This window comes from Bombus terrestris, chromosome 15 (genome assembly GCF_910591885.1).
Source record: "Bombus terrestris chromosome 15, iyBomTerr1.2, whole genome shotgun sequence".
NCBI classification, from domain to species: Eukaryota; Metazoa; Arthropoda; class Insecta; order Hymenoptera; family Apidae; genus Bombus; species Bombus terrestris.
Window position 1 is genome coordinate 2,613,365 of NC_063283.1, and position 23,083 is coordinate 2,636,447.

Sequence of the window (23,083 nt, forward strand, 5' to 3'; positions counted from 1 at the left end):
TTGCTACTGGTTTTGCGTTACGAAAGTGGAAAGAAGACATGGTTCGAGCGTTCGATGCGAACCGACAACATCTTATCACGTTCCCAGACATTCCCCTCGTTAACTAAACCTGTCGGTGGATAAAAATGTACGAGAAGATTGATATCTAGATACATTCACCTGACTTGGCTTAAACATTTCGAAATTATTATATTAATCGAGTAGTCTCTATTGGAAGAAAACGAGCGATTGGGATAGAAAACGCATACCGATTCGTACGTTATTTCTAAGCGTCGAGAGGCCTCTCAGAGATATACTTATCTTATGAACGCGGCCTAAGGCCCCAGTTTCCCCCACCCTATTGCACGGCTGGCCTCGTCGACGGACTACGAATAACCGCGCATGCGCTGCAGGACAAAACGTTATAAACACACGCACCGTTCTCGTTTTCTCGACACACGCGAGTACTACTCCTACAAACGCTCTTGCGTGTACACACACAAGCGTGTACGAGCATGCACGTATATACAGGTAGAAAAGCATCACGATAATAGTCTTTGAAAGACACGATCTACTCACCGAGAGCTCCGTAAAGAAGCAGAAACGACAGCAAAAGATGCGGAGGCCTCGCCCAGGCCCGTATAACGTGCCTGCTAGCATGCTGTCGCGACATGTTTCCCTTTTCCTCTCTCGTTGGTCCTTTCCCTTGGCTTCCTGGCTGGATGTTCCGGCCGGAGCAACCACGCTGTCGCTCCTTTTTCGTCTTGTCTATCTCGTACGTTTACCACCAATACGAATTCCTTTCTTTGATCGCTGAAAACTTTCAACGATCGCTAAAGTACATCACTACGGGTGCACATGGTTCTCATGATACTTAGTTTCCTTTTCCCCCTCTTCCCTCTTTGCGTTTCTTCGCTTCACACGGTGAACAAAACACCCGTTACACACTGCACTCGAAGGAACAAACGATAAACCAAAAGACAACACTAACGAACGCTACCCTCGGAAGACCGACGCCGCAGAAACGCGCCTACCCGACTGAACGACGAGGACGCGCGATTCGTTCGCGGTACCCTGTGCTTTCCAGCTTACTCGCTGCCTGCCTGCCTCCTGCCTGCCTGCCTGCTTGCTTGCTTGCTTCCTTGCCTGCTCGCCTGCCCCGAATACCGTCCCTACCATTCGCGCCCCTTCCCCACTTTAACAATTCCCCTCTCCAGTGTTTCCCTACCTCCCCGCTAGCCCATAGTTCGTGCCGACTCGCCGCTGATCAACCCCTCTCCTCCGACCCCGCATTACCAATCCCATCGCCAGCATACAAACAGACCTTCCCCCACCACTTGCTAACTACTTGTTGATCTTCCAGGAACGGATAGACGATTCGTCGAACCTCGTGCTTTCACTTTTTCTTATTTTTTGCTCTATTTCTATTTGTACGATAAATTTATTGAAAATGCGATTTAACGTAATACTTGTGACACGAAATGTAAGTATCCTGAGTATAGTAAAATGTTAGAAATTCATAATTGTACTCGCTGCACATTTACGTTGAAGAAATTAGAGGAGCTTGCTATGGTATTCTAGTGTATTATTATTTCTTCTGTTCCCTTTGTGTGCTTCTTTATCTTTTATTTTATTTACCTTTTGTTCTGTTTAATTATATTTTGCGCTTGACCGAAATGAAACAACTCTTTGAAATACATATCTGGAAATACAGCATTGCATCATTCCTAAATGAATCGTCAGGTTGTTATACCCAGATGAGATAATATAATTACTCGATAATTACCGAATTTTTCGAAGAAATTCGGCGCGTCGTATTTGTACAGTTATCTACCTGTTGCCGCGAACGTGGCCATCGAACGCTCTGTGGTGTATGACGGATAGAAAAAGGTGATAAAAATCAATGAAAAGCGGAGAACGTTGAATCGAATTGAGTCGATGTAAGTAAATATCGATATTGATTGTTAAATTATCAAGCACGAAGTACTTCGTAGGAAATATTTTTCCAGAGCATCTCAAATCACTAGAGTTCACTAATCGTAAGTTTAACCCTAACCTAATCATATTTTTCTATCGTTAAGAAACATTTCAAATTTAAGGAAAACGTAAAAGAATTGTTATTGTATGATATGCATGGCTTTTTATTTGAATTTTACGCTGAAGATATTCTTAAAATACTACAAATCTCTTTCTGAGCTGTATATAAAGTGAGGTTGGAATATGAAAAAATCAAGAACTGCAGCAAAGTTAATCTATTAAAGACGAAACAGTGAAATACATAATACGAAAATACGACATAATTGAACAAGGTAAACAACTTACACGTGTACTACGGAATATACAAAATGTATTTACAATAATAGTTAACATCCACTTTGCAAATTCACTACAGGTACAAATCGAACGTACGAAAGAATTTCAATGATTTGAGAAATGATAGTCATAATATTCAAATTTTTTGAAATTTTGTGGAATCAATGAGAGAGAAGAAATAAGAACAAAAAGGATATTAGAGATATCTTTAGGGTTCCCTTGCATAATCACAATCTATTAAAGAGTAGTCAAAAGTAGTAACGCAAATTGGCACGAAAAAAGTTGTAAATGAAATGTAGCTTTACAAATGTCCACGTTTCGATGTCTGATTTTAAACTCCTCGTGTCACATCCACTGCCATATTCTTATACTCTTGCTACAAAGGTGAGGTTATCTCGTATAGTTGAGCTTCGTAACGATTCGAGAGCTAACAAGAGGTAGTCTCGGTATCATTCTTATCTACTTTTGCATTCCCACGTCGCGCAATGACGGTCGCACGGTTGATTTTTACTTGGATTCGCCTCTAAGAAGCTAAATACTTCCCAAACGTCACATTTCTATTCTTCCACGCTCACTTGCACAATTAAACTAATATTATTCATGAAATTTCACAAGTCACAATTTATAAGGTATTAGCATTAACAAGTTTCCTCGTATACATAACCAGAATAAGTTTATCAATATTAATAAACACTTTGAATAGTAATAAACAGTTTGTTGATAAAGAAAAATGAAATTTTTCGATTATCCTATTTGATAAAAAATTATGAAATTGTAAAAAGGAAGTTCATAACTTGTAACTTACTCATTCACTGATATTATATAATATAGTTAATAAATTATTGTGCAAGATTGCCCGGATGTTGACTTTATTCACGGGAATTCTACGATAAAAAAATGCTGCCACGTCATTTCAGTTGGAAAAGTGTAAGAATGTCACGAGGTGTGAATTATAATTGTTCGATGCTGCAACTCGATAGTTTCGCGAGTTCTTTTTTCTCTGTAATATTACCTACGCATCAATACGTAAGCGAGAGCACAGGCTATAAAATATCGGCTACTATTATTCTCCTTTTGCTTATGGTTTTTGTTGAATACCGATTTCCGGAAAGTTAATGCGTTTGTGAAAATAGAAATAGAATTTTAATTTGTTTTACATTAAATGTAGAACTTAAATTAAATATTTATTGTGTTAAGCTTTAAATATTAGATCATTCCACGAGTAATGTGACCATTTCTCATATACTGGATGAAAATTAAAAATTACTTGCCACTTGATCAATGTTGGATTTTAAAATATTTTCAACAATCCTTTATACCTTTTTTAACTTTCTTATTTCAGTTTAATAAAACTGCAATAATAGCGACCTTCATTGCTTTAAGTTCAGCTTTGCAGAGAAGCTGCATTAGTTACGAGATGACCTAATATGACTCATAACGAGTGCTTTACTTTGAATATTTTATACATTTTTGCATATACAGACTACAAGAGAAAAGCACGTTAAATCAACCTTCTTGTTTTACATAGGGATGCAGTTTTAAAATTGTTGTCAACCAAAGCCATGTTAAGCGCATAAATACACAAAAATCTATAGTTTACTAATGGAGATACTCTGAGAGCAGGCACATCTCTCTGGCGCAATTTTTATCTGCATACGTATCGGTATAACATTCCTACGCAAACGAGAAAATCAATATTCCCCTCACGATCGAAGCAAGTTAATTTCCCATCTACCGTAATACTGGATCGTAAGAAATGATTTGCAGAAAACATTAAGAGTGCTCTTTAGCTGGCCTATAATGGGCCACACCTTTTCGCATAGAGAGTAATAAGGCATAAAGCAATCTAGAAGATTCATCGGTTCCAACCTGAAAACCAATTGAAGTGAATGTATGTATGTACATATACTACCGCTTATACTTATAGTTATAGTTATCCAGGCACTTTGGGCGATTTGTAATAACAATATGTGAATTTTACCAAAATGTAAAAATTAATGATAAATTAGTAATTTAGAAGCAACACTTATTAACTTCTTATAGAATCATCAGGCTATAGATCTAAATTGTCTATTAAAAGACATAGTAATAATATATTTTATTACTTATTCATATATTTATTATTTATGTATATACCATTACACAAGTACTACAAGTGAAAAAACACAGGGAGCATAAGGGGAAGAAACTGCGCCAAACGTTCATTCTCGTGTTTCGAAAGTATGATCGATGATAATTATTCGCATCACGACAGTGTTGCATTTATCACCAATTTTGATCATTCTACGGTTAATCGATATACAGTGCATATGCCGAGCTTGTCGACCCGTAAACCTATTGTCGCTCGTATTCCCAAAGGACACGACTAGCCAAAGCTCGACAAACCTCTCGCTTTCTCCAAAAGCTATTTTTCACTAGCTACCGTGCAACAATTTTCGCCTATGTATCGCACAGTTAGCTTTTTAGCTGGGCCAAAGGGCCACCAAACAACTTGTAACATCAGATCAAGCAACGAAAGGAAATTATCGAACTAATCAGCTGTAGGCTGTGCATGAAATTCTAGAATCTGTAACTACAATTGTTAATGGACCTGTTTCTGATCTCGTTTCCTTCCTATTTACATAGGAGCATGAAACATGAATTCATCCAGCCCGATAAGAGCTTTGTTATCCAATTCGCGGTTCATTTCTTGCTGTCCTCGCTGTTATTAGTTGCGCAAAGATCAAAGCGTAGGTCGTAGGTAGTCGTAAGGAGATAGAAAAAACCGATCATTAATGGATCTTGTTACAATTACGCGCGTAAACTTTTTAATAGCTTTTAACATATCAGTTTACTCGTTTACCTTGTATTTCGTTCGTTTCTCGCCGAACTGCCCTTTCTCTTCCAATTTCGGACAGAAATACAGACAAAAATTTGAACATTTGCTTAATTGTGATTTAATGTAATTAGAAAATTATAATTCGTTAATGAAACAAAAGCAAACAGAAGAATATCGCGTTATAAAAATATGGCTACCAAAATGTAGTTTACCGTGTTAAAGATCACCTTGATAAATACAATGTACAAGCAATAATAAGCATCTACTTATCCATAAATTGGTGATTTCATTGCGTCATGTTGTGATCACCTATATCGTAAAGTTTCTATGATCGTGTCACGCCGCACCGTGATGCCATGTTATTTATTTAATTGGCTATATTTCATCGGTGGTAATATTATTTATCGAATTTCTATCAGGCCAATGTAGGTAATTAAATCGCGCGTTTCGTTAACGATAGAATTAATGGACGAGGATTGAAATCATCGGAAGGGGTAATCCGAAAAGCAAATTACGGAAATATTTGCCACAATTCCAACTGCTGTGGAATCTGCTACTCTACCTTTTCGTCGGAATTATATATATAGTAAACATAGCAGACCGGACTTCTTTAATCCCTTCATCTCTAGTGAGGTATATGCTCTATCGTGCATAAGTATTTGAACACCTACAATTAATGCAATTCGATCAAAAAGATATTTTTATTATATTTTGAACGTTACGATAGAGGAATATTTCGCTATTGTTAATTCTTTGCTATACGCTATAAATGACGATCAAAATTCTCTGTTAAATTTAAACTAAATCAAGGAAAATACCTGTATCGCTCTTGTTCCATGTGTATCAGTAACGTATGATTGACACGTGGTAAAATTTATATAAACTTTTAGAACATAGTTAGAAACACACTTTAATTCTTATGGAACTTTATAATTCCATGTTTAACTGCAATAAACGGCTGACAGTTAAAATCTGCATAAGGACTATATGCACTTTAGAACGTAGCTAAAATACACATTTATTTCGTTCTAAAATCCCAATATGGAACAGATGCATTTAGAATCACTGAACTCGAATGTCTATACAGAATCAATTTTCATCCACTTTCGATTGTTTCACCATTTAGATTAATTAATATTAACTATTGTTTTGCCAATGTCTATAAATTGTGTATGGTCGCCTGAAATAAGGTCAGATTAGGTTAAAGAGCTTAGTTTGAACTATATTTTATATATTTGCATTAATTTGAAAGTGCCTAAACATTATGTAAAAAATATGTATTAAAAAAGGCACATTAAATAATCGAAGATATTGAATCTAAATGGAAGAAAAAAGGTAGATATTTTCGTAATGAAAATGTGAATTAACTGAAAAGGAATTACAAATTAAATATTACGTTAATACAACGTTGGCCCGTAATAGGTTAAAGAAAGAAGGATAGGTTAAAAGCTGAATAGAAAAATGTCAGGTCGGGAAAGAACAAGCAAACCGGAGAGAAAAATATTCGATAGCGTGCGCGGTAGATTGTGATCGATGTCTATGAAGATTCTTTTGTTTTGTAGCACGTACACATAGTTTACAACAGACAAGCATGGGAACGAAATATTAGATTTTCTTCTAGCAAGAACAACGAAGTAGAGTTGACTCTCTGTATTCGTCATCGACGTGTTCCATTGATTACTTTGGACAGCTTTGAACGGAAATCACACACGATTGTACAATCGATCCGGCGTCGTTTTCCTCTCCGTCTACTTTTATCGAAACTTTTCAAATCATTGCCTACTCGGATTCCGATGCAATATCGTACACGTAAACTTCTTCCTTTCCGTGCAACCAGCTTATTCCAATTCATTTAGAAGAAGTTATCGATCGTGTACAAATAGAATTTAAACTTTATCATAAAGTTTAACATTAATACCTTTTTGTTCCCATTTCTATAATAGGTTATATTAGAATCTACATAGATTATATTCTATACCTTTCAATTATAGCGATTTTATACAATTTATAACATTCAATAACGGCGCGGCATTAACCACAAGATTAACACCAGACCTCGGTAAACGATCCTGTCTGTAAAATAATACATACGTACCAGATAAAAACTATTTTGATCGTTTGGCGACATCTATTGCTTACTGACAAATCACTGAATAGATGGCGCGGCCAGTAAACGCTAAAACAAAATCTTAACCTCTTAACAAAATCTTAAAATCTTGAAATAATTAAGTACAGCATAGATGGCCTGAGTTTTAATGTATTTATGGAGATCGATGTATCTGATCGATATATTTATTCACAGGAATAGGTTTTTGTTAATCTCTTTGTTCCTTTCGTCGGTCCTTTTACTCTTTTCATCGAGCGTAATTTATTTGTTTGAATTATTCATAAATTGCGTTGTGATTTTGCGAGGCAAACGTATGTATCAATATAAAATTCTATACTTCTTTTATGATTATAAAATATATTTTCTATATCTTGATTATAATTTCATAGAAGACTTTAGTTTTAATTTAAACCGCTACTAGAGTCGCTGCTATATCGAATCGATAAAGTAGCGTGTGACGTGAAAATGGTAAGGTGGGCAGGTAACCATAACCGCCAAAACATGAAACACGAAATAGCATTGCATATCATGTCTACTCTGTGTCTCGTCTGTGTTTAAATCGACTTTTGAGGTTAGCTGTCAAAGTATAATAATGTTCATCGTTACGAAAGAAATTGACAGCGAAAATATTGGTAAATTATGCCGTACTTGTCTAAGAGAGGATGGCGACAAAATGGTTTGTTTGTTCGTGGGACCGGCTGAGTCGTCTCTCGCTGCTAAATTACGATCTCTTTCGTGTCTCGAAGTAATAAACATTTTCAAATTCGCAATTTTTTTATTAGCACGAATACGAAATTTGATTTTGTTGCGTCTGAAATGCGTATTTCATTAGGTATGGCAGGGCGATGGTCTTCCAGAAAAAATGTGCGACCGTTGTGTAACCAGAGCGGAATCTGCTCTATTATACAGGGAACAATGTCGTGCAGCTGACAGAGCGTTAAGACAAGCAGTTTTAAAGGTAATCAAATTTAAAACAATGAATAGAAGTAGTATTGACAAAGATCAGACTTTCTTATAAAACCATGTATAAGCATGCTAATAGCACAGCTTCTGATGGGAATGGCTCTGTATAAGTGTATTAAAACACATATTTTTCAACTTACCATAGCACATCGTAATTTAACTTAGCATTTCAGTGAATTTCAGACTTTATTGTAGCAGCTCTTTCAAGTAATACCAAAATTAGAATATCTACAATCCATAATTTATTATTCCCATGTGATTGAAAGAAATTAAGTAAAGAAATATGTTTTTACTTTACATAAGATTTTAGAAGGAAAGCTGATCACTTTATCGGTGCACATATGTGCTTTGTTTGTAAAAGGAACATGAACTTTTGCAAAATGTAAATGTATTAATATTCATAGGTTTCTGGTTTGGCTTCATACGCAGCAGGTTACAAATTATATCAACAAAATCAAGGTTTCATGCCTGTTCAAAATTCCCATAAGACTTTGAAATGTATAGAATGTGGAGCAGTATTTATGACCTACCAAGAGCTCTGTGCCCACAACAGATCACATTTACCTTTTGTCCAAGACGATATACCCATGCAACATATGCACATAGTGGAATCACAAAATCCATACTTCAATCTTAACTTTGGTCACCTGAGCTCTAATTTAACCAACGAGAGCATTCAACACACGCAATTATCTCCATTGATTAGGTCAAACGTGATGCAAATGATTCCAACGAATGGGGAAAACCCTAGCCGAGCTGCTTGCGCGCTACATTGTTCTTTGTGCAATCGCACGTTCACCAATAGAACACAATTAATAAGTCATAGTATCACCCACAACTCGGAAAGCATAGAAGTGCCCTGCGATAACGAGCATATAGATATCTGCGAGAATTCAAATCAAATTCCTCAAAACTTGAGTTACGAGAGATCGATTAATTCTGTCGGGAATACTATCCAAAACTTATCTTATCATAGGTCAACGACGAACGATAATAACGAAATACAAAACTTGGAATTTCCAGAAAATATGGATTTGGGAGACGAAGTTCGAGAGGGTAGCCCTCGTGTAAGAAACCCAGCGATATCTGATTCAGATACATATAATATAGCTGTCTATCGCGGTGTAAGATTTGCGAAAAGTCTCGAACGTACGGATAACAGAGAGAGTATCGATAGATATCAATCGTGCTCTTCGAATCTTAATTATAGTAAACAGCAGATCGAAAGCGAACATTCTGAAAATGTGCAACAGCTACAAGCGAAAAAGTACAAATGCGACGTATGCTCCAAGTCATTTTCTCAAAAATCTAAATTGTTAACGCATCGATTCTCGCACTCTGGTCAGCAACCTTTCAAGTGTCCCAATTGCGTGAAAGGTTACTCATCGAAGAGCAAACTAAACGCTCATATGCGACTACACACGAAAACCAATGTACACCCATGTAAAATGTGTGATAAAATATTTGCATATCCTTCTTATCTGCAGGAACATTTAAAAACACACAGACGAAGCGGCAATAGCAACGGGAGAAATGAAGAGAACAAAGCTTTCGAATGCGTTAGCTGCAAGAAGCGATTCCGTTTATTGAAAAATCTGAAAGCTCACGAACGACTTCACACGGGAAAAGGTCTGATGCGATGCGAAATATGCGACAAGACATTCAGTCGAAATTATAATTTAAAGATTCATTTGAGAACGCATAAAGCAGCCAAACCGCATAAGTGTGAGTATTGTAACAAATGTTTTGTTCAAAAAGGCAATCTCGCCGAACATATGAGAATTCACACGAAGGTAAAACCATTTGAATGTAAAACGTGCGGAAAGCGCTTCTCGCAGTCGAGTCACTTGAAGAACCACGAAGTATCCCATACTACCGTTAGACAACATCAGTGTCGATTGTGCGGGAAACGATTCAAACTTGCGAATCATTTGAAGAGACATCTGATTTTGCACAATGGTACAAAGTCATATAAATGTCATCAGTGTAATCAGTTGTTCTCTCAAGCGTTTAGTCTCACGAGGCACTTGAAAAGACACGATTCGCATACTTAACCGATGTGTACACGTCTTTTTATATGTACATAGATACATCATCTTAAAAATATACAATTCTATGTATATAAGTATTTTATACTATTCTCAATGATTAATTTTCTCCATTTTAAACGACTGAAGATATTTAATATTTGTACATTCTGAAAGAGGTACAGATAAACATTGTATTACGATAGATAATATTAGTAGAAAGTAATTGAGATACGATTTTTCATTGCGAGATGTAGATATGTATAAACTTATTGCTTTTTCAAGCAATGAGTAAAGCAATGAATAAAATATTAATTTTTTAGAGATTTAAATTACTAAGGCTCTACTTTATTACTCTTTTTTAAAAAAAATTATTATCATAATATTTTTAAAAGATTCTTCGAAAGAATAATTGAAGGAATCATTTTTAGAGAATAAGTTCACTTTGTGTGTTATTGTTTTCGCGTCTCGCATAATGCGATTTTTATAACACGACATTTTCCCCATATTATAGGGTAGCTCTTGTATTATAGAAGAGTTATCTGTGTAACGATAACTAATTTATTTGTAATTTCTGAGGACAGTGGTGAGTATATCGAGACCTTCTTCGAGTTGTTCTTTCGTGATAGTAAGTGGTGGTGATATCCTTAATATTTGACCGTGAGCAGGTCTCGACAGCAAGCCTGCTTCTTTCAATCTCAAACAAATATCCCATCCTTCGGCGAAGTCTGGAAGATATTACAAAATGTAACAAAAAGCAAAGTAAACGTACAATATATTATTACAGGATATTATCGCGGACTTGAGTCAATACCTTTATTAATTACTAAGCCAGCCAATAAACCTCGACCTCTAAATTCTACCGCTATGTCTTTCGGAAGTTTTCCTAATTCTTCCCGTAGAATTTCCCCGAGCTTACTCGCATTCTCTGCAAGACTTTCTTCCTCTAAAATTTTAACTGCTTCTATAGCGACTCTGTTACCAAGCGGACTTCCACCGAAAGTGCTACCGTGGGATCCAGTTTCCAGGCACATTATTATCTAAGGAAATATCAGGTTTGGCTTAGATTAACATAATTATATGTAATATGATATTAACATAACATCAGAAAACTGTGTTTCTATCGCTAATAATTTATTGAAAAACCATTTTTTTCACAGGTTAAATAAGAATTCGGTCTTAAAAGGATCAATAACGTGCTGCTATTGTTTCCGCTGCAGTTATGTTTACCTGTTCGTCCGCTAAAATACCGGAAACAGGATACAATCCGCCAGACAATGCCTTTCCTAGCACGAGAATATCCGGCCGTTGATTTTCATGATCTACCGCCAATCGTTTGCCCGTTCTGCATAAACCAGTTTGTACTTCGTCAGCGATCCATAACACATTGTATTTGTTGCACAGGTCTCGTACACCTTTCAAGTAGCCATCCTACATCGAAATGAAAGTTTAGGATTTGGAAAGACGAGAAATGGAACTCCAATTACCGAAACTATTCTTCACAGATCTATACTACCCAAAATAGGTATTATATCTGTCTGTTCTATCTATTCGACCATTTGTCTATCCAAGTTTGACGAAAGATGAAAATAACATACATTCGGTATTATGACACCCGCTTCTCCTTGGATCGGTTCCATCATGTACGCGCAAACAGTTGGATCCTGCTTAAATTTTTCTTCTAAAGCGTTGAGGTCGTTGTACGGTACTTTGTCGAAGCGAGGAACGTAAGGTCCAAAATCGGTGTAACAATTTGAATCCGTAGATGCAGACAGCGCGGCTATAGAACGTCCCCAGAAGTTCCCTTTTGCGAAGACCACGGTTGCTTGTTCCGGAGGTATCTTCTTTATTCTGTAAGCCCAACGCCTGGCAACCTTAATGGCAGTATCACCTGCTTCGACTCCTGTAATACAACACATAGACGCGTCTACGTATTTTACGCTTCCAACTTCTGATTTTCCATTGACAAGTATACGCAAGTATCCGAACACAGGGTTACTTTTGAGGAAACACGTTTTGATATATTTGTTACATATTGATATAATTGTTACATATTTTAATAAGTAGCTCGCTTAAGTGTATACTCTGTTATATACTCTATAAAAAGATAGAAAATATTGCTTCTAACTATTAGTTCGTTATTGATTTGTACACATCAATCAAATTCAGATTACTATACTATATAATTACTATAAATCGATCAAAGTGTCCGGATGCTTATTACTTTTAATACGCCTTCTGTACTTTTCCATTGAATTTCTTCATCTTTGAATGTATTTCGTTTTTTTTTTTTTTTCCGTACCAGTATTCATCGGCAAGAATTTGTCCCACCCCAGAAGCTTCGACAGATATTCTCCTAGCGCACCGTGAGGCTCCGAATAAAAAGCTCTAGACGTGTGAGCGAGCTTTCCCACTTGTTCTCTCATTACTTTCACCAAACGTGGATGACAATGACCTTGATTCACCGTTGAGAAACCCGCCAAAAAATCGAGATATCGTTTCCCTTCGACGTCCCACAAATAAACGCCTTCGCCTCTTGCAAGAACTACCGGAAGTGGCTTAAAATGTCTTCCGCCATACATATTATCACGATCAATCAACTCTTGCGAACTGAGAAATCTCTTCAGCTCTACTTCTTTCGTTAAACCGAAGATTCGTAATCTCGTGATCGGATGCATTTTAAAGATTTCGAATTATAGTACCGTAGTTAATTTAGATTCGTGGAATCGTTCGAAGAAAAGAATCTCTTGCCACTGTGTTTAATTTCAGAGGCTGTCTTACATTTATATCAAGAGAACGAGAAAGAGTAGGGGTGATGTGTACTGCTTACTTACTCGGGATGTTTTTGTATATAATAGAATAAATGCTGTAGTGTAACTGAAGAACTCGTATCTGATAATGAGGGACATCGTTTATTACGGCGCCACCATTCTAAATCAAATGAGAAACTGCAAACAACATATATCACAATAATCTGATCGTGAAACGATGTATCTGAGAAGATGCACACTACTGTCGAGTAGTAAATCTGTTATTAAAGAACGTCTCCCTACCGTTAATTCTTTACTTTCTGTCATAATTGGGATCAAACGTTCTGCTAAATTTAAATTCAGACAAGGAATGTATTTGTATCGATTTAGTTCGTCTGTAATGAATGGTTGATACTTCATGAAATCTGCATAAACTTTTAGAATATAGCTACAAACATATTTCAATCGATTCCAACATTGAATTTTGAAGTCACTAATCTAAACTAAGCAGATGTCTCTGCAGGATCAATTTTCATCCACTTTCAATTGTTGCTTCTTTATTAATACCGTTTAACATTTTCTATTGTTTCAATCAACATCTACTAATATGGTATATGGTTACTTGAGATAAGGTCATAGATCAAAATTTGATTGAAGAGGAAATTAGAATAAGTTCTAGTAAAAAAATAGATTAATGTAAATTTTATATATTTGCAATAATTTGAAACTGCCTGTGTAGTTTTGAATAGCAATGTACTTGCACGCTTCTAGTGTATAAATAATAAACGCTAACGTACCGTCTCTTCTTTCTCTCGTTTGTTTTATGATTCTTTCGCAAGCGTGAAACGAATCGAGAACAACAATTATAGTCATAATATGTACAATTACCAATAACAAGGATTACGAAGTTTGAATAAGAGGAGGATCATTTGATAAAAAGAATATATATCGTGGCATTCTTTTTCGTTTCCGTTTATTTACTTTTCTTTCTAAAGTCTTATGAGTCGACATCCGATAGGAAATTAATTACGTATAACAAATGCGACTGTATCTTAAAACAAGCGATTGCCAATATTGACCTACAATGTTCAAGTGTGATATTATCGTGAGTTTGAGCCAGTATTCGATGTCTGACAAGCGTCGGAACAAACACTGATCTCGTGACAGTACAGGATAGAACCGTATCACGTATAGCTATTAATAACCAGTATATAACTAATCGGGCAATATTTTTTCCTCTGTGCATGCGGAAGATAACAGCTTCGACAGCTTTCGGTACATGTTCTTGGTTCAATTTCACCGTGTTTAGCTTCGTCGATCCGCGGTCTATCCGGATTATGTGGACGGTTGAGAATAGCGATTGCATAGTGGTGAAAGTTAGTTCACTGTTACTTTCTATAAAATGAGGAAAAAGAAAAAGAATAAAATATGACTTTCTTAGCATCTTTTAGAAATTAGAACGGAAACGGGTTCGAGGCGGATTTTCCAAGTACGTAGAACGTATGGTGTTAATTAACGTATCGAGAGATAACTCGAGAAATGATATCGATGCATTCTCTTATTTGCGATTCTGTGATGACCAACGGCGGTGCCAATCTGATTATATGACCGTGCGTTGGTTTCGCGAGCAAACCCTCCTCTTTCAATTTCAAGCATACATCCATGGCATCGATGTCTTTTTTGATAACAATAGCATTAAGTAGACCCTTTCCACGAACAAGAGTAACCACATCCTTTGGTAATTTCCCAAGCTCGTTCCTGAGAATATGTCCGAGCCTTTCGGCATTTTCCGCTAGTTTTTCTTCCTCGAGCACGCGAAGCGCTTCAAGGGCGACTCTACATCCTAGAGGGTTGCCACCATAAGTGGAGCCGTGTTCGCCAGGCTTTATAGTTAACATCACAGAATCGTTGGCGAATACACCAGAAACTGGATAGAAACCACCGGACAGAGCCTTTCCAAGAATCAAAATGTCCGGTTTTACATTTTCGTGATCTACCGCCAATCGTTTCCCTGTCCTTGCCAAACCAGTTTGCACCTCGTCGGCGATCCATAAAACGTTGTGTTTTGTACACAATTCCCTCACACCCTTCAGATAGCCGTCCTTAAGAAACAATATACAAGTTAACGAAGTTGTATAAAAACAGTTATTAAGATAAGCAACGTCTTGATATTGCAATAAGCAATATTTTGAAACGAAATTATGAAGCGAATGGAACAATATCTGGTTGTTTAGCGTTAATACCAAACAAAAGACAACGTACTGAATTTTAAGATTACTCTCCCGTGTAAAATAAAAAATGTGATTTGTCGTATTCTTTCCTGCAATCTTCATATTATAATAAATCAAAATTATTAGCGCGTATCCTGATCGGTTCGAATAAGCAAGGTTCTACTGTATAAATCACATTGATCCGAGCGGTGCGATTAATATTTTATATTTTGATAATTAAACGAGAGTCACGATACCTTAGGTACGACGACGCCAGCTTCGCCTTGAATAGGTTCCACCATGAAAGCACAAACCTGAGGATCGGCTAAAGCTTGTTGAAGCGCCGTAAGATCGTCGTATGGAACGAGCTCAAATCCAGGCATAAATGGACCGAACCCACCGTAACTAGTTGGATCGGTGCTTGAGGATACCGCGCTCATTGTTCTGCCCCAAAAATTGCCTTCCGCGAAAACAATCTTCGCTTGATACTGTGGTATACCTTTGCACGCGTAACCCCATCTGCGTGCCAGCTTACAAGCGGTTTCGCCACCTTCTACTCCTGTGTTCATCGGAAGCCATTTCTCGTACCTAAACATTTAATATTCCATTCCGTTATTTATGATATCGATTATTAAAGATATACGGGGAAATTTACTATGTTAGTAGACATTTCTCACATACATATAGCAAACGTTGATTTATCTGAACTCATTCATATAGGTATAATACTGCTTGAAAGTATTCGATGTAGTTCGAAGTGTTCACATTCAGATGCACAAGTGGATTCGCTCAGTAAAAGTTCACTCAATGGGGTATTGAACAAAATTCCATTTTGACGAATGGAATTCAGATACACTCTCAAAAGTATCTGAACATTTGCTTATTCTTGATAGGATATAATTTAATTACAGAAATAAATGTCACTATCTCCAAACTATTTAAATTGTTTCTAAAATACATATCAGATAGGAAAGGCTTTTTTTTAAATTTATGTGGTAATTAATTTAAGCAATAATATTTGAGACCAGTAGATATATCGATGATTTTTTAATATACCGTCAGTCAATTTTCAAGCGAATATTTAACATTTATTATTTGCTGGTTCGATAAAAAGATAATAAGTATGGATTAATTTTAACCATCAGTCTGTTATCAACTTTCTATCAACATTTATGAGCGGCAATATAATTGGAATTCTACCGCGCGTTATATTTTCGTTTCCCTTCCACAATCGCTATATTATAGGAAGATATGTCGATTATCTGATGCCAGATGCGAGAGCAGACGTGTAAACGCATGTGAGAGCGCATTATCACAACTTGTAAAGAAGGTGTAGATGAACAAATAAAAGGAGAGGCAAGAGGAGTGGGTAATGAAACAGTAATCCTACTCACCCGAAAAGTTTCGTAATATATTCTTCAAATTCTCCCAATGCATCCGAGTAAAAAGCCCGCGAAGTTAATGTCAAAACCTTCGCTTGTTCGACCAAAGCCTTGTAAATTCTTGGATGGCAATGACCTTGATTAACGGCAGAGTAGGCACTCAGAAAATCATAGTAACGTTTGCCTTCGACGTCCCACATGAAAACTCCTTCCGCTTTGCATAACGCAACAGGCAGCGGGTGATAATTGTGAGCACCGTATTTTGATTCGCGTTCGAAAATTTCTTGTGACGTTATAGTTCGATGATTTTTCTCAGCCTACGATCGGAGTTAAAATGTAGACGATTTTGCGCAATTGAAGGGCTCCTAACAAAAACGAGGCTTGTCTACGTCTTTTTCAGGAAAGTGGAAGAATACTATAAGAATACTCTATGTCCTTAATTTCTGTTCAACACATTTCAATCTTTTGTACAAAATATTCATCAGTTTACGTAATTAGTTAATTGCTGTAAGTATATCTGTAATCATATCGTAGAAAAGCTTTGTCTAATTAAATCATGAAATCGTGGAACCACGATAAGAATTACGTTCCTCCACACGGTTAATCTTCATTCTACAATAAATCAGAGTCTACCGGTTTTATAGTTATCAGACGTATGATAGATCTGATTATACTTTCATAATATCGATTCTATCGTGTTGCGAATCTCGGTTATTGCTTAAAAAATTCAAGAATTTGACAAGAGTCATTTATGAGCCCATTTGCATATTGTTTGGTAAACTATCGGATTTAATGCTGCTTATTACCTGACTAACCAGATTCAAAAGATGTCCGTTTCTTTTAGATATCATCCCGACTTTTCTGAACATCGTGTTTATATATTTTTCGTCGCGTGTTTCTGCTTAGGAATAATTCACCAATCAGTAAATAGTTTCTTTGCACGGGGACAACCGTATAATCCAGATCTCGCGTTAATCTAAAATTTGATTTAAAAAGATCGATGTTACGTACATAGATATATCAGGACAAAAACGTATAGCATATTTTCGTAATTAATTAAAAGGTTTTTTCCAATTTGGACAGAAGCAGGATTGAGACATAAAAAATTGGAGAATCGCGCCAGAGTTAATATGACACTGGTGAGAAAGGAACAATAATGAAAATAGTTAATATAAAAGTGTGTAGAAAACCAAAAATTATGCTTACATTATATGTACGTGACAAATACATTATACTGTATTATATTTAATTATATTTTTGATATAAATATATCTATATCATATTATCTATTAATTAATTCCTGAAAAAAACAAAATTGCGTGTCCAGAATTTAGAAATTGCTCTTCTACGAGAGACAAGAAATGTGATTTATCGTGTTCTTCTCCTATGATTTTTACGCTACAAAACAATGTAGAATAGCATTAAACTGCATATTCTCGAAAAACACACCAATTTAACAGCAGATGCGCGGACAGCCACGCATTATCATCTCCACATAATCACTTAAGAAGGTGATTTCAAGCTGTATGGTTTTTCTTAAGTATGAGAGAATAAAAAAAGTAACATTATCAGCAAGGATATTAATATTTGCCAGAAAAATGATCACGATTGCATTGTGTTATCGGCGCGGCAAAACAGGCTATCAACGGAATGTTTGTTTGAATTATAGGTAGATCTTTACCTTTACAGGAACCGGTGATCGCTCGTATTAGCGGGATACGCGTCGCTACCAGTAATCGATGAATACAACGACCGACTATTCGAAACTACTTTTCCTTCTGTACTCGAATCTGCTTAAAACCAATACCCTCTCTCCCTATCTCTTTCTTTCGCTCTCTAATCTGTAACAATTGGTTCGCGTTAGGTTTTTCCCAGATTGTCAAATTTCAAAAGATACACCTTGACGTGGCTAGTCTTGTTGCACGGCTTACTATTTCTCTCCATTGCATCGTACGTATGCTCGCGTCACGCCAGCTCTTCGTATCAGAGATAAGAAAAATGATATAATTATACAGCCTATCAGCGGTGAAAGCAGCTCGTCTTCTTCAAATCCAAAATTCTCGACTATTTGTATTTGAAAGTAAATATGATAAGCTGATATACTTTCACCAAGTAACATCGGATCACAGTTCGTTTCGGTACAAAGCAATTCTGTAATATTTCGATCATATTTTACAAACGATTCAATAACTGCAGTAATTACATCGAGTATTATGAATATTATAGTAGATAGTATAATCTGAATGATGAATAAAAATCATTTCAATATACGATAAACATGATACTAAAAACTATGATTTATCCTTCTTCTTGCTTTTAATTAAGTAACAATGAATGATGGAAAGATATTTATGACTATATACAACTATATACAATAGTTTGGTATGATAATGATAGTTTATCGCATACTCTGTCCTGTTAGCTACTGAATGCAAACATTAATGATACATATACAATTGAACATTACAGATAGTATGTGATTAGTACATAATATACAATAACGTTGTACATATTACCGTAAATGTTCGACATATGCGTCCCTTGCTCGATGTATCCAACAAATGCCTTTTTCTCGAAACATCAATTATTTGTTAATAAAAGATAGATTACAATGTGTTCGACTGGAAGACACTAAAAATACATATAAGGTATGCTCTTACATATGTTGATTACTATAATTTACATGTTATAAAGAATCGTTTTTGAACGATATTTGTAATTATGAATTATGTTATATATACCTTTATGTTTCATAGCAATTCCCTAATAATCGTAATTCAATAATCTCAAATTCCTAATAATTCTCTAATTTAATATATTTCAATTAATACGTGCACTATGCATATATATATACTTCTCGCAACTTGCTATGTATACTTATATAGATGCCGTGTCGGTTTTACCCGCCAAAACAGTCCCACTGTCCAACTCGCCATAATTGTCAGTTTTTAGAATCAGTGGAACAATTTGAACACGAGCATTGTGTTTGTTTTTAATTCTATTCTTTTATCTAAAAAATATACTATTATCGTGAGTATACATTACTTGAGGATTAAATTTTTAATATGGACGAAAACGATGATTACAATGATTTACGAAAAAGAAACATAGCCGAAAGAAACGCTATCGTAAGTACTTTTGTTTGATTTAAATTTCTAACCTATAATTATCCGGTGTGTTTATTTACATTCAACATTGCAGTTTGCCGAATTTTTCAAAGAGTTAAAAGAACAAACGAACGAGATAAAAGAACTGAAACAAATACACAATGATACAGAGAATTCAGAAAACGAACCACCTAAAAAAAGACGTAAAACTATTTCTCATTCTAAGAACGATCGTTTTAGCATGAAATATGTAAAGCTCGAATTTCGTAAAAAGTATAATACTAGAAGTAGATCAAGGAATATCTCCCAAGAAGAAAAAGAGAATGATATAATTGACCTTAAAAGTGATAAACCTAAACTCCAAGTTCTATTTCCATGGGCGAAGCCATTTCAACGATCGATTGATTTAATGAAGATGGGAGTGTGCGATGTAGATGAGGAAGAGCAACGATCTATGAGCAGTGACGATGGGAGTAGTGATGATTTGTGTGATATAACTAAAAAACGAATGTACAATACAAACAAGGCTCCTTATGACCCGAATAACATACCGCCCGTCAGTGAAATTACGGATGAAATGATAGATAATATTGCATCCAAAAGTACTTCGAAGCAGTATTGCAAAATTAATGGAACATGCTGTCATCAGTGCAGGCAGAAAACATTAGATACAAAGACTGTATGTCGTTCAGGAGAATGTGTTGGACTTAGAGGACAATTTTGTGGACCTTGCTTAAAAGGACGATATGGCGAAAGTGCCGTTGATGCATTAAAAGATCCTGTATGCCATATATTTATACATATATATATATTTATTTTTTATTTTTGTTCCATAATTATTTATTTTAGTGCCAAAATTTTGCAGAATTGGGCTTGTCCACCTTGCCGTGGTTTATGTAACTGCAGTATATGTAGAACAAGAAGTGGCTTACCCCCAACTGGAATTTTAGCCCCTATTGTAAAAGAAGAAGGATTTTCGTCTGTTATGGATTACCTTCAATCTGCCGAAACAGATGACACATAATTTTCATTGATACAAAATTTGTAGTTATAATAATATAATTAAACCTCATAACAAATAATCTTTTATTGATTTTATTTTTCAATTGATCGTGCTATGTATGAGAAAACTTCACAACAAATATAATAAAATTGTTTTCTGTATTCACGTCGTATACTTCTTTGTTTATAACTTTCTTTCCTGTCGCTATTTTACTGCAATAATGCCATAACGTCTTGGAGATAATATAGGATCAAATAAACGCAGTATCGCAATTTTAGAACACTGATTACTGTTCTGTAAAAATATTATTCTATCCAACATAATGGCTGCTTCTAATACAAGACCAACATGTATCCTTAACATTTGAAATATGTAAAACTTCTCCATTAAATGTGCATAAAGTTGAAACGTTTTTGTCAGTGCTTCTCGTGATGGTATCTAAGGATACAAAAATTTTCTTAAAAAAAATATTCAATTAAAATATTTATAATAATGTTATTGCTATACCTTCTCCAAATCTACCCCAATTCTTGAAAATGCCCATTGAGCATAACTTGGAAAATCGTGTGATGGTCCGCCGCGACCTACTCTAGCATTATAAATACCTATTAAAAAAGAAAAACAATAGTATATACTATATGAAATACATTAAAAATTAATATAAAAATTAAATATTAAATATTTTAATATAAAAATTAATATAAAAATAAATATACCCAAAGAATGAAAAATGACTTGTAATATTGCTCTGTAGAACAATGATGAAGGTACAGATTTATTTTTTGTACTTCTTTCAACAGATTGTTGGGCTAACATTCTAGCATTTCTAGAAAAATTAATTTTTTTATTAAGTGTTTCATTTGTCAAATGGTAACAACAAGGCACTATACATAAAATATTAATGTCTTTTGTAGCTAAGAATGTTCGAATAATTGAGTCAGTGAGAGAACCACAAGTATGTAAACCAGTTAATATAAGGTTTTTATTTATATCCCAGTCGGAAAAATTTTCTTTTATCATTTTTATGTAATCAGTTCTGTCATTAATTTCTTCAACTACATAGCGTACCTAAAACAAAGTACAACTTATTTGTAGTTCATGTATTCAAATGTAGTATTTAATAAAAATTTAATACACTGTTACTACCAGCATTGGAGACAGTATCAGCTTCTTCTGCAATTTTTTTTGTCTACAGATTGCTCCATTACTACATAATTGTGAAGAATCTATTGCAAGAACAGGAACTTTATGATTTTCTGCTAAAAATGTTGACAGATATGCTTTCCCAGCACCAGCATCTATTACTAAATTATTTGTTCTTGCAGCAACTTCCCCAATAATGTTTCCAAGGGATTCAACCTCGTGTAACTTCTTTGTATTTATAAATTCTATCTTAATATTTTTACACGTACATTTCTTATGATTATTTATATCTGGTAATGTGTTTAAAAAATCTTTTGAATTTGTTTCTATAGAGCATGATTGCAAAGATAAAGATTTTGCCAACTTTATAAAATTATTCAGTGTAGGATAATTGTCATTTTCTGTCCAACTAACCCAACTCAATTCATTCTTCTCTAATTCTGACCTTAAGGCTTCTGGTAAACATGTTGTCCATAAGTTTTCAGTAATAAAATCAACAATATGACAATTTACCAACTTATGATATGTGTTAATGAAATATATAATTTCATTGAAATGTTTATCATACATGATTTTAATATTTATCACATTTAAACTTGGTACAATACGGTATAAATTTTGTCCAAATAACAATGTTTATTATGATTGTTAAAAATGAAAAATATTATGAAGCCCAGATACAGTTCTACAATATTGTTTCGCTCTTTATTTATTTAAATATAATATTCTCATACAATTAAAAATCGAGTTTATCCACTTCTGGATACGATGAAGATATTTTTGTCAATGCACAAAACTTGGCATATTTAAATTTAATATTATCTACAATTTTCAATATATCCACCGTCTCATCGTTAAATTTGGGAAAATTATAAATATCCTGCAAAAGTGTTTTTGCAATGGAAACAGCTTTCTCTGAATTACATCTATTGGTAGTTAAACATTGTTCCAAAATACCACTGTAATATCCTAATTGTGCACCTAACAAACTACCCCTGTGATATCCAAAATGATACCCATTTACCAATTGTTTTTTGCCAACCTCAAAACCTTCTTCGTAACCTACGGATTGTGCATTTTCTTCGACAAATAGTAAATCTTCGAACTTCTTATTTATATCTATATCTTCTTTATCAGACATTACTATTATGTATCGCACAGTACATTGAATAATCTAATTCGGTTAAAAAAATCTAATACGATTCTTAACAACCCTAGCTCTAATTTATAACCGGTACTATCAGAATACTATGAGATGGATATATGAGATGTAAGTATGGG

At 35.0% G+C, this 23,083-nt stretch overlaps 6 protein-coding genes and 3 long non-coding RNA genes across 12 annotated transcripts in view; 4 read left to right on the forward strand and 5 right to left on the reverse strand.

Moving 5' to 3' along the window:
• The window catches only part of LOC100644697 (DE-cadherin), an 89,118-nt gene extending 88,027 nt beyond the window's left edge, over positions 1-1,091 (reverse strand). Inside the window, exon 1 of one of the 2 annotated variants that reach the window (XM_048412658.1) lies at positions 559-1,091. In XM_048412658.1, coding sequence (XP_048268615.1) covers positions 559-652 — 94 coding nt within the window. In that variant the 5' untranslated portion in view covers positions 653-1,091. The remainder of the gene's footprint in view (positions 1-558) is intronic. The other variant, XM_012316774.3, reaches the window with a different exon arrangement.
• A 127-nt stretch (positions 1,092-1,218) lies between these two features.
• LOC105666525 lies at positions 1,219-3,570 on the forward strand. The gene is made up of 2 exons (XR_002308438.2): positions 1,219-2,288; positions 2,372-3,570. It is a non-coding gene; the product is annotated as an uncharacterized LOC105666525 (long non-coding RNA).
• Positions 3,571-4,400: 830 nt separating this feature from the next.
• Positions 4,401-7,132, reverse strand: LOC105666526. The gene is made up of 3 exons (XR_007226558.1): positions 6,680-7,132; positions 5,929-6,290; positions 4,401-5,777 (listed from the first exon to the last, which is right to left on the reverse strand). It is a non-coding gene; the product is annotated as an uncharacterized LOC105666526 (long non-coding RNA).
• Positions 7,133-7,298: 166 nt separating this feature from the next.
• LOC100647080 (zinc finger protein 600) lies at positions 7,299-10,539 on the forward strand. The gene is made up of 4 exons (XM_012316775.3): positions 7,299-7,528; positions 7,607-7,962; positions 8,050-8,175; positions 8,585-10,539. The coding sequence occupies exons 2-4, from the start codon at positions 7,810-7,812 to the stop codon at positions 10,232-10,234; spliced, it is 1,929 nt and encodes a 642-aa protein (XP_012172165.1). The 5' UTR covers positions 7,299-7,528; positions 7,607-7,809; the 3' UTR covers positions 10,235-10,539.
• Positions 10,540-10,754: 215 nt separating this feature from the next.
• On the reverse strand, positions 10,755-19,426 carry LOC100647198 (ornithine aminotransferase, mitochondrial). 2 transcript variants are annotated; one of them, XM_012316776.3, is made up of 12 exons: positions 19,291-19,426; positions 19,066-19,180; positions 18,231-18,700; positions 17,356-17,525; positions 16,562-16,866; positions 15,425-15,755; positions 14,625-15,059; positions 12,510-12,828; positions 11,806-12,110; positions 11,438-11,638; positions 11,022-11,247; positions 10,755-10,935 (listed from the first exon to the last, which is right to left on the reverse strand). In XM_012316776.3, the coding sequence occupies exons 4-12, from the start codon at positions 17,416-17,418 to the stop codon at positions 10,769-10,771; spliced, it is 2,352 nt and encodes a 783-aa protein (XP_012172166.2). In that variant the 5' UTR covers positions 17,419-17,525; positions 18,231-18,700; positions 19,066-19,180; positions 19,291-19,426; the 3' UTR covers positions 10,755-10,768. The 2 variants fall into 2 exon arrangements, with proteins under 2 accessions (XP_012172166.2, XP_048268631.1); XM_048412674.1 differs by lacking the exons at positions 10,755-10,935; positions 11,022-11,247; positions 11,438-11,638; positions 11,806-12,110; positions 12,510-12,828 and having other exon boundaries at positions 13,914-15,059; positions 17,365-17,525.
• Positions 11,131-12,334, forward strand: LOC125386425. Its single transcript, XR_007226557.1, has 3 exons — positions 11,131-11,262; positions 11,368-11,901; positions 11,973-12,334. It is a non-coding gene; the product is annotated as an uncharacterized LOC125386425 (long non-coding RNA).
• A 38-nt stretch (positions 19,427-19,464) lies between the features above and the next one.
• LOC100647438 (cell division cycle-associated protein 7) lies at positions 19,465-20,820 on the forward strand. Of its 2 annotated transcripts, none has more exons than XM_003400980.4 (3): positions 19,465-19,677; positions 19,751-20,437; positions 20,522-20,820. In XM_003400980.4, exons 1-3 carry the CDS (start codon positions 19,615-19,617, stop codon positions 20,678-20,680), a joined length of 909 nt encoding a protein of 302 aa, XP_003401028.1. In that variant the 5' UTR covers positions 19,465-19,614; the 3' UTR covers positions 20,681-20,820. The 2 variants fall into 2 exon arrangements, with proteins under 2 accessions (XP_003401028.1, XP_012172168.1); XM_012316778.3 differs by having other exon boundaries at positions 20,506-20,738.
• LOC100647315 (probable methyltransferase-like protein 25) lies at positions 20,736-22,372 on the reverse strand. Its single transcript, XM_003400979.4, has 4 exons — positions 21,806-22,372; positions 21,376-21,727; positions 21,167-21,264; positions 20,736-21,097 (listed from the first exon to the last, which is right to left on the reverse strand). Exons 1-4 carry the CDS (start codon positions 22,370-22,372, stop codon positions 20,864-20,866), a joined length of 1,251 nt encoding a protein of 416 aa, XP_003401027.2. The 3' UTR covers positions 20,736-20,863.
• Positions 22,373-22,480: 108 nt separating this feature from the next.
• LOC105666527 (protein LTO1 homolog) lies at positions 22,481-22,943 on the reverse strand. The gene has a single exon (XM_012316777.3). The coding sequence runs from the start codon at positions 22,941-22,943 to the stop codon at positions 22,539-22,541; it is 405 nt and encodes a 134-aa protein (XP_012172167.1). The 3' UTR covers positions 22,481-22,538.
• Between the last annotated feature and the right edge of the window lie 140 nt (positions 22,944-23,083).

Excerpts from the sequence above, each read along its gene's own strand:
- LOC100647080 (XM_012316775.3), top strand. The coding sequence starts at position 7,810 with ATGTTCATCGTTACGAAAGAAATTGACAGCGAAAATATTGGTAAATTA. Across the intron at positions 7,963-8,049 it reads GATCTCTTTCGTGTCTCGAA|GTATGGCAGGGCGATGGTCT; the intron begins GTAATAAACATT and ends GTATTTCATTAG. Across the intron at positions 8,176-8,584 it reads TAAGACAAGCAGTTTTAAAG|GTTTCTGGTTTGGCTTCATA; the intron begins GTAATCAAATTT and ends TAATATTCATAG.
- LOC105666527 (XM_012316777.3), bottom strand. The coding sequence starts at position 22,943 with ATGTCTGATAAAGAAGATATAGATATAAATAAGAAGTTCGAAGATTTA.
- LOC100647315 (XM_003400979.4), bottom strand. The coding sequence starts at position 22,372 with ATGTATGATAAACATTTCAATGAAATTATATATTTCATTAACACATAT. Across the intron at positions 21,265-21,375 it reads AGTCATTTTTCATTCTTTGG|GTATTTATAATGCTAGAGTA; the intron begins GTATATTTATTT and ends CTTTTTTAATAG. Across the intron at positions 21,098-21,166 it reads TTGGGGTAGATTTGGAGAAG|ATACCATCACGAGAAGCACT; the intron begins GTATAGCAATAA and ends TTGTATCCTTAG.
- LOC100647198 (XM_012316776.3), bottom strand. The coding sequence starts at position 17,418 with ATGTTCAGAAAAGTCGGGATGATATCTAAAAGAAACGGACATCTTTTG. Across the intron at positions 15,756-16,561 it reads TATATTACGAAACTTTTCGG|GTACGAGAAATGGCTTCCGA; the intron begins GTGAGTAGGATT and ends TTAAATGTTTAG. Across the intron at positions 11,639-11,805 it reads CGGGTGTCATAATACCGAAT|GATGGCTACTTGAAAGGTGT; the intron begins GTATGTTATTTT and ends ATTTCGATGTAG.
- LOC100647438 (XM_003400980.4), top strand. The coding sequence starts at position 19,615 with ATGGACGAAAACGATGATTACAATGATTTACGAAAAAGAAACATAGCC. Across the intron at positions 19,678-19,750 it reads TAGCCGAAAGAAACGCTATC|TTTGCCGAATTTTTCAAAGA; the intron begins GTAAGTACTTTT and ends TCAACATTGCAG. Across the intron at positions 20,438-20,521 it reads TTGATGCATTAAAAGATCCT|AATTGGGCTTGTCCACCTTG; the intron begins GTATGCCATATA and ends AAAATTTTGCAG.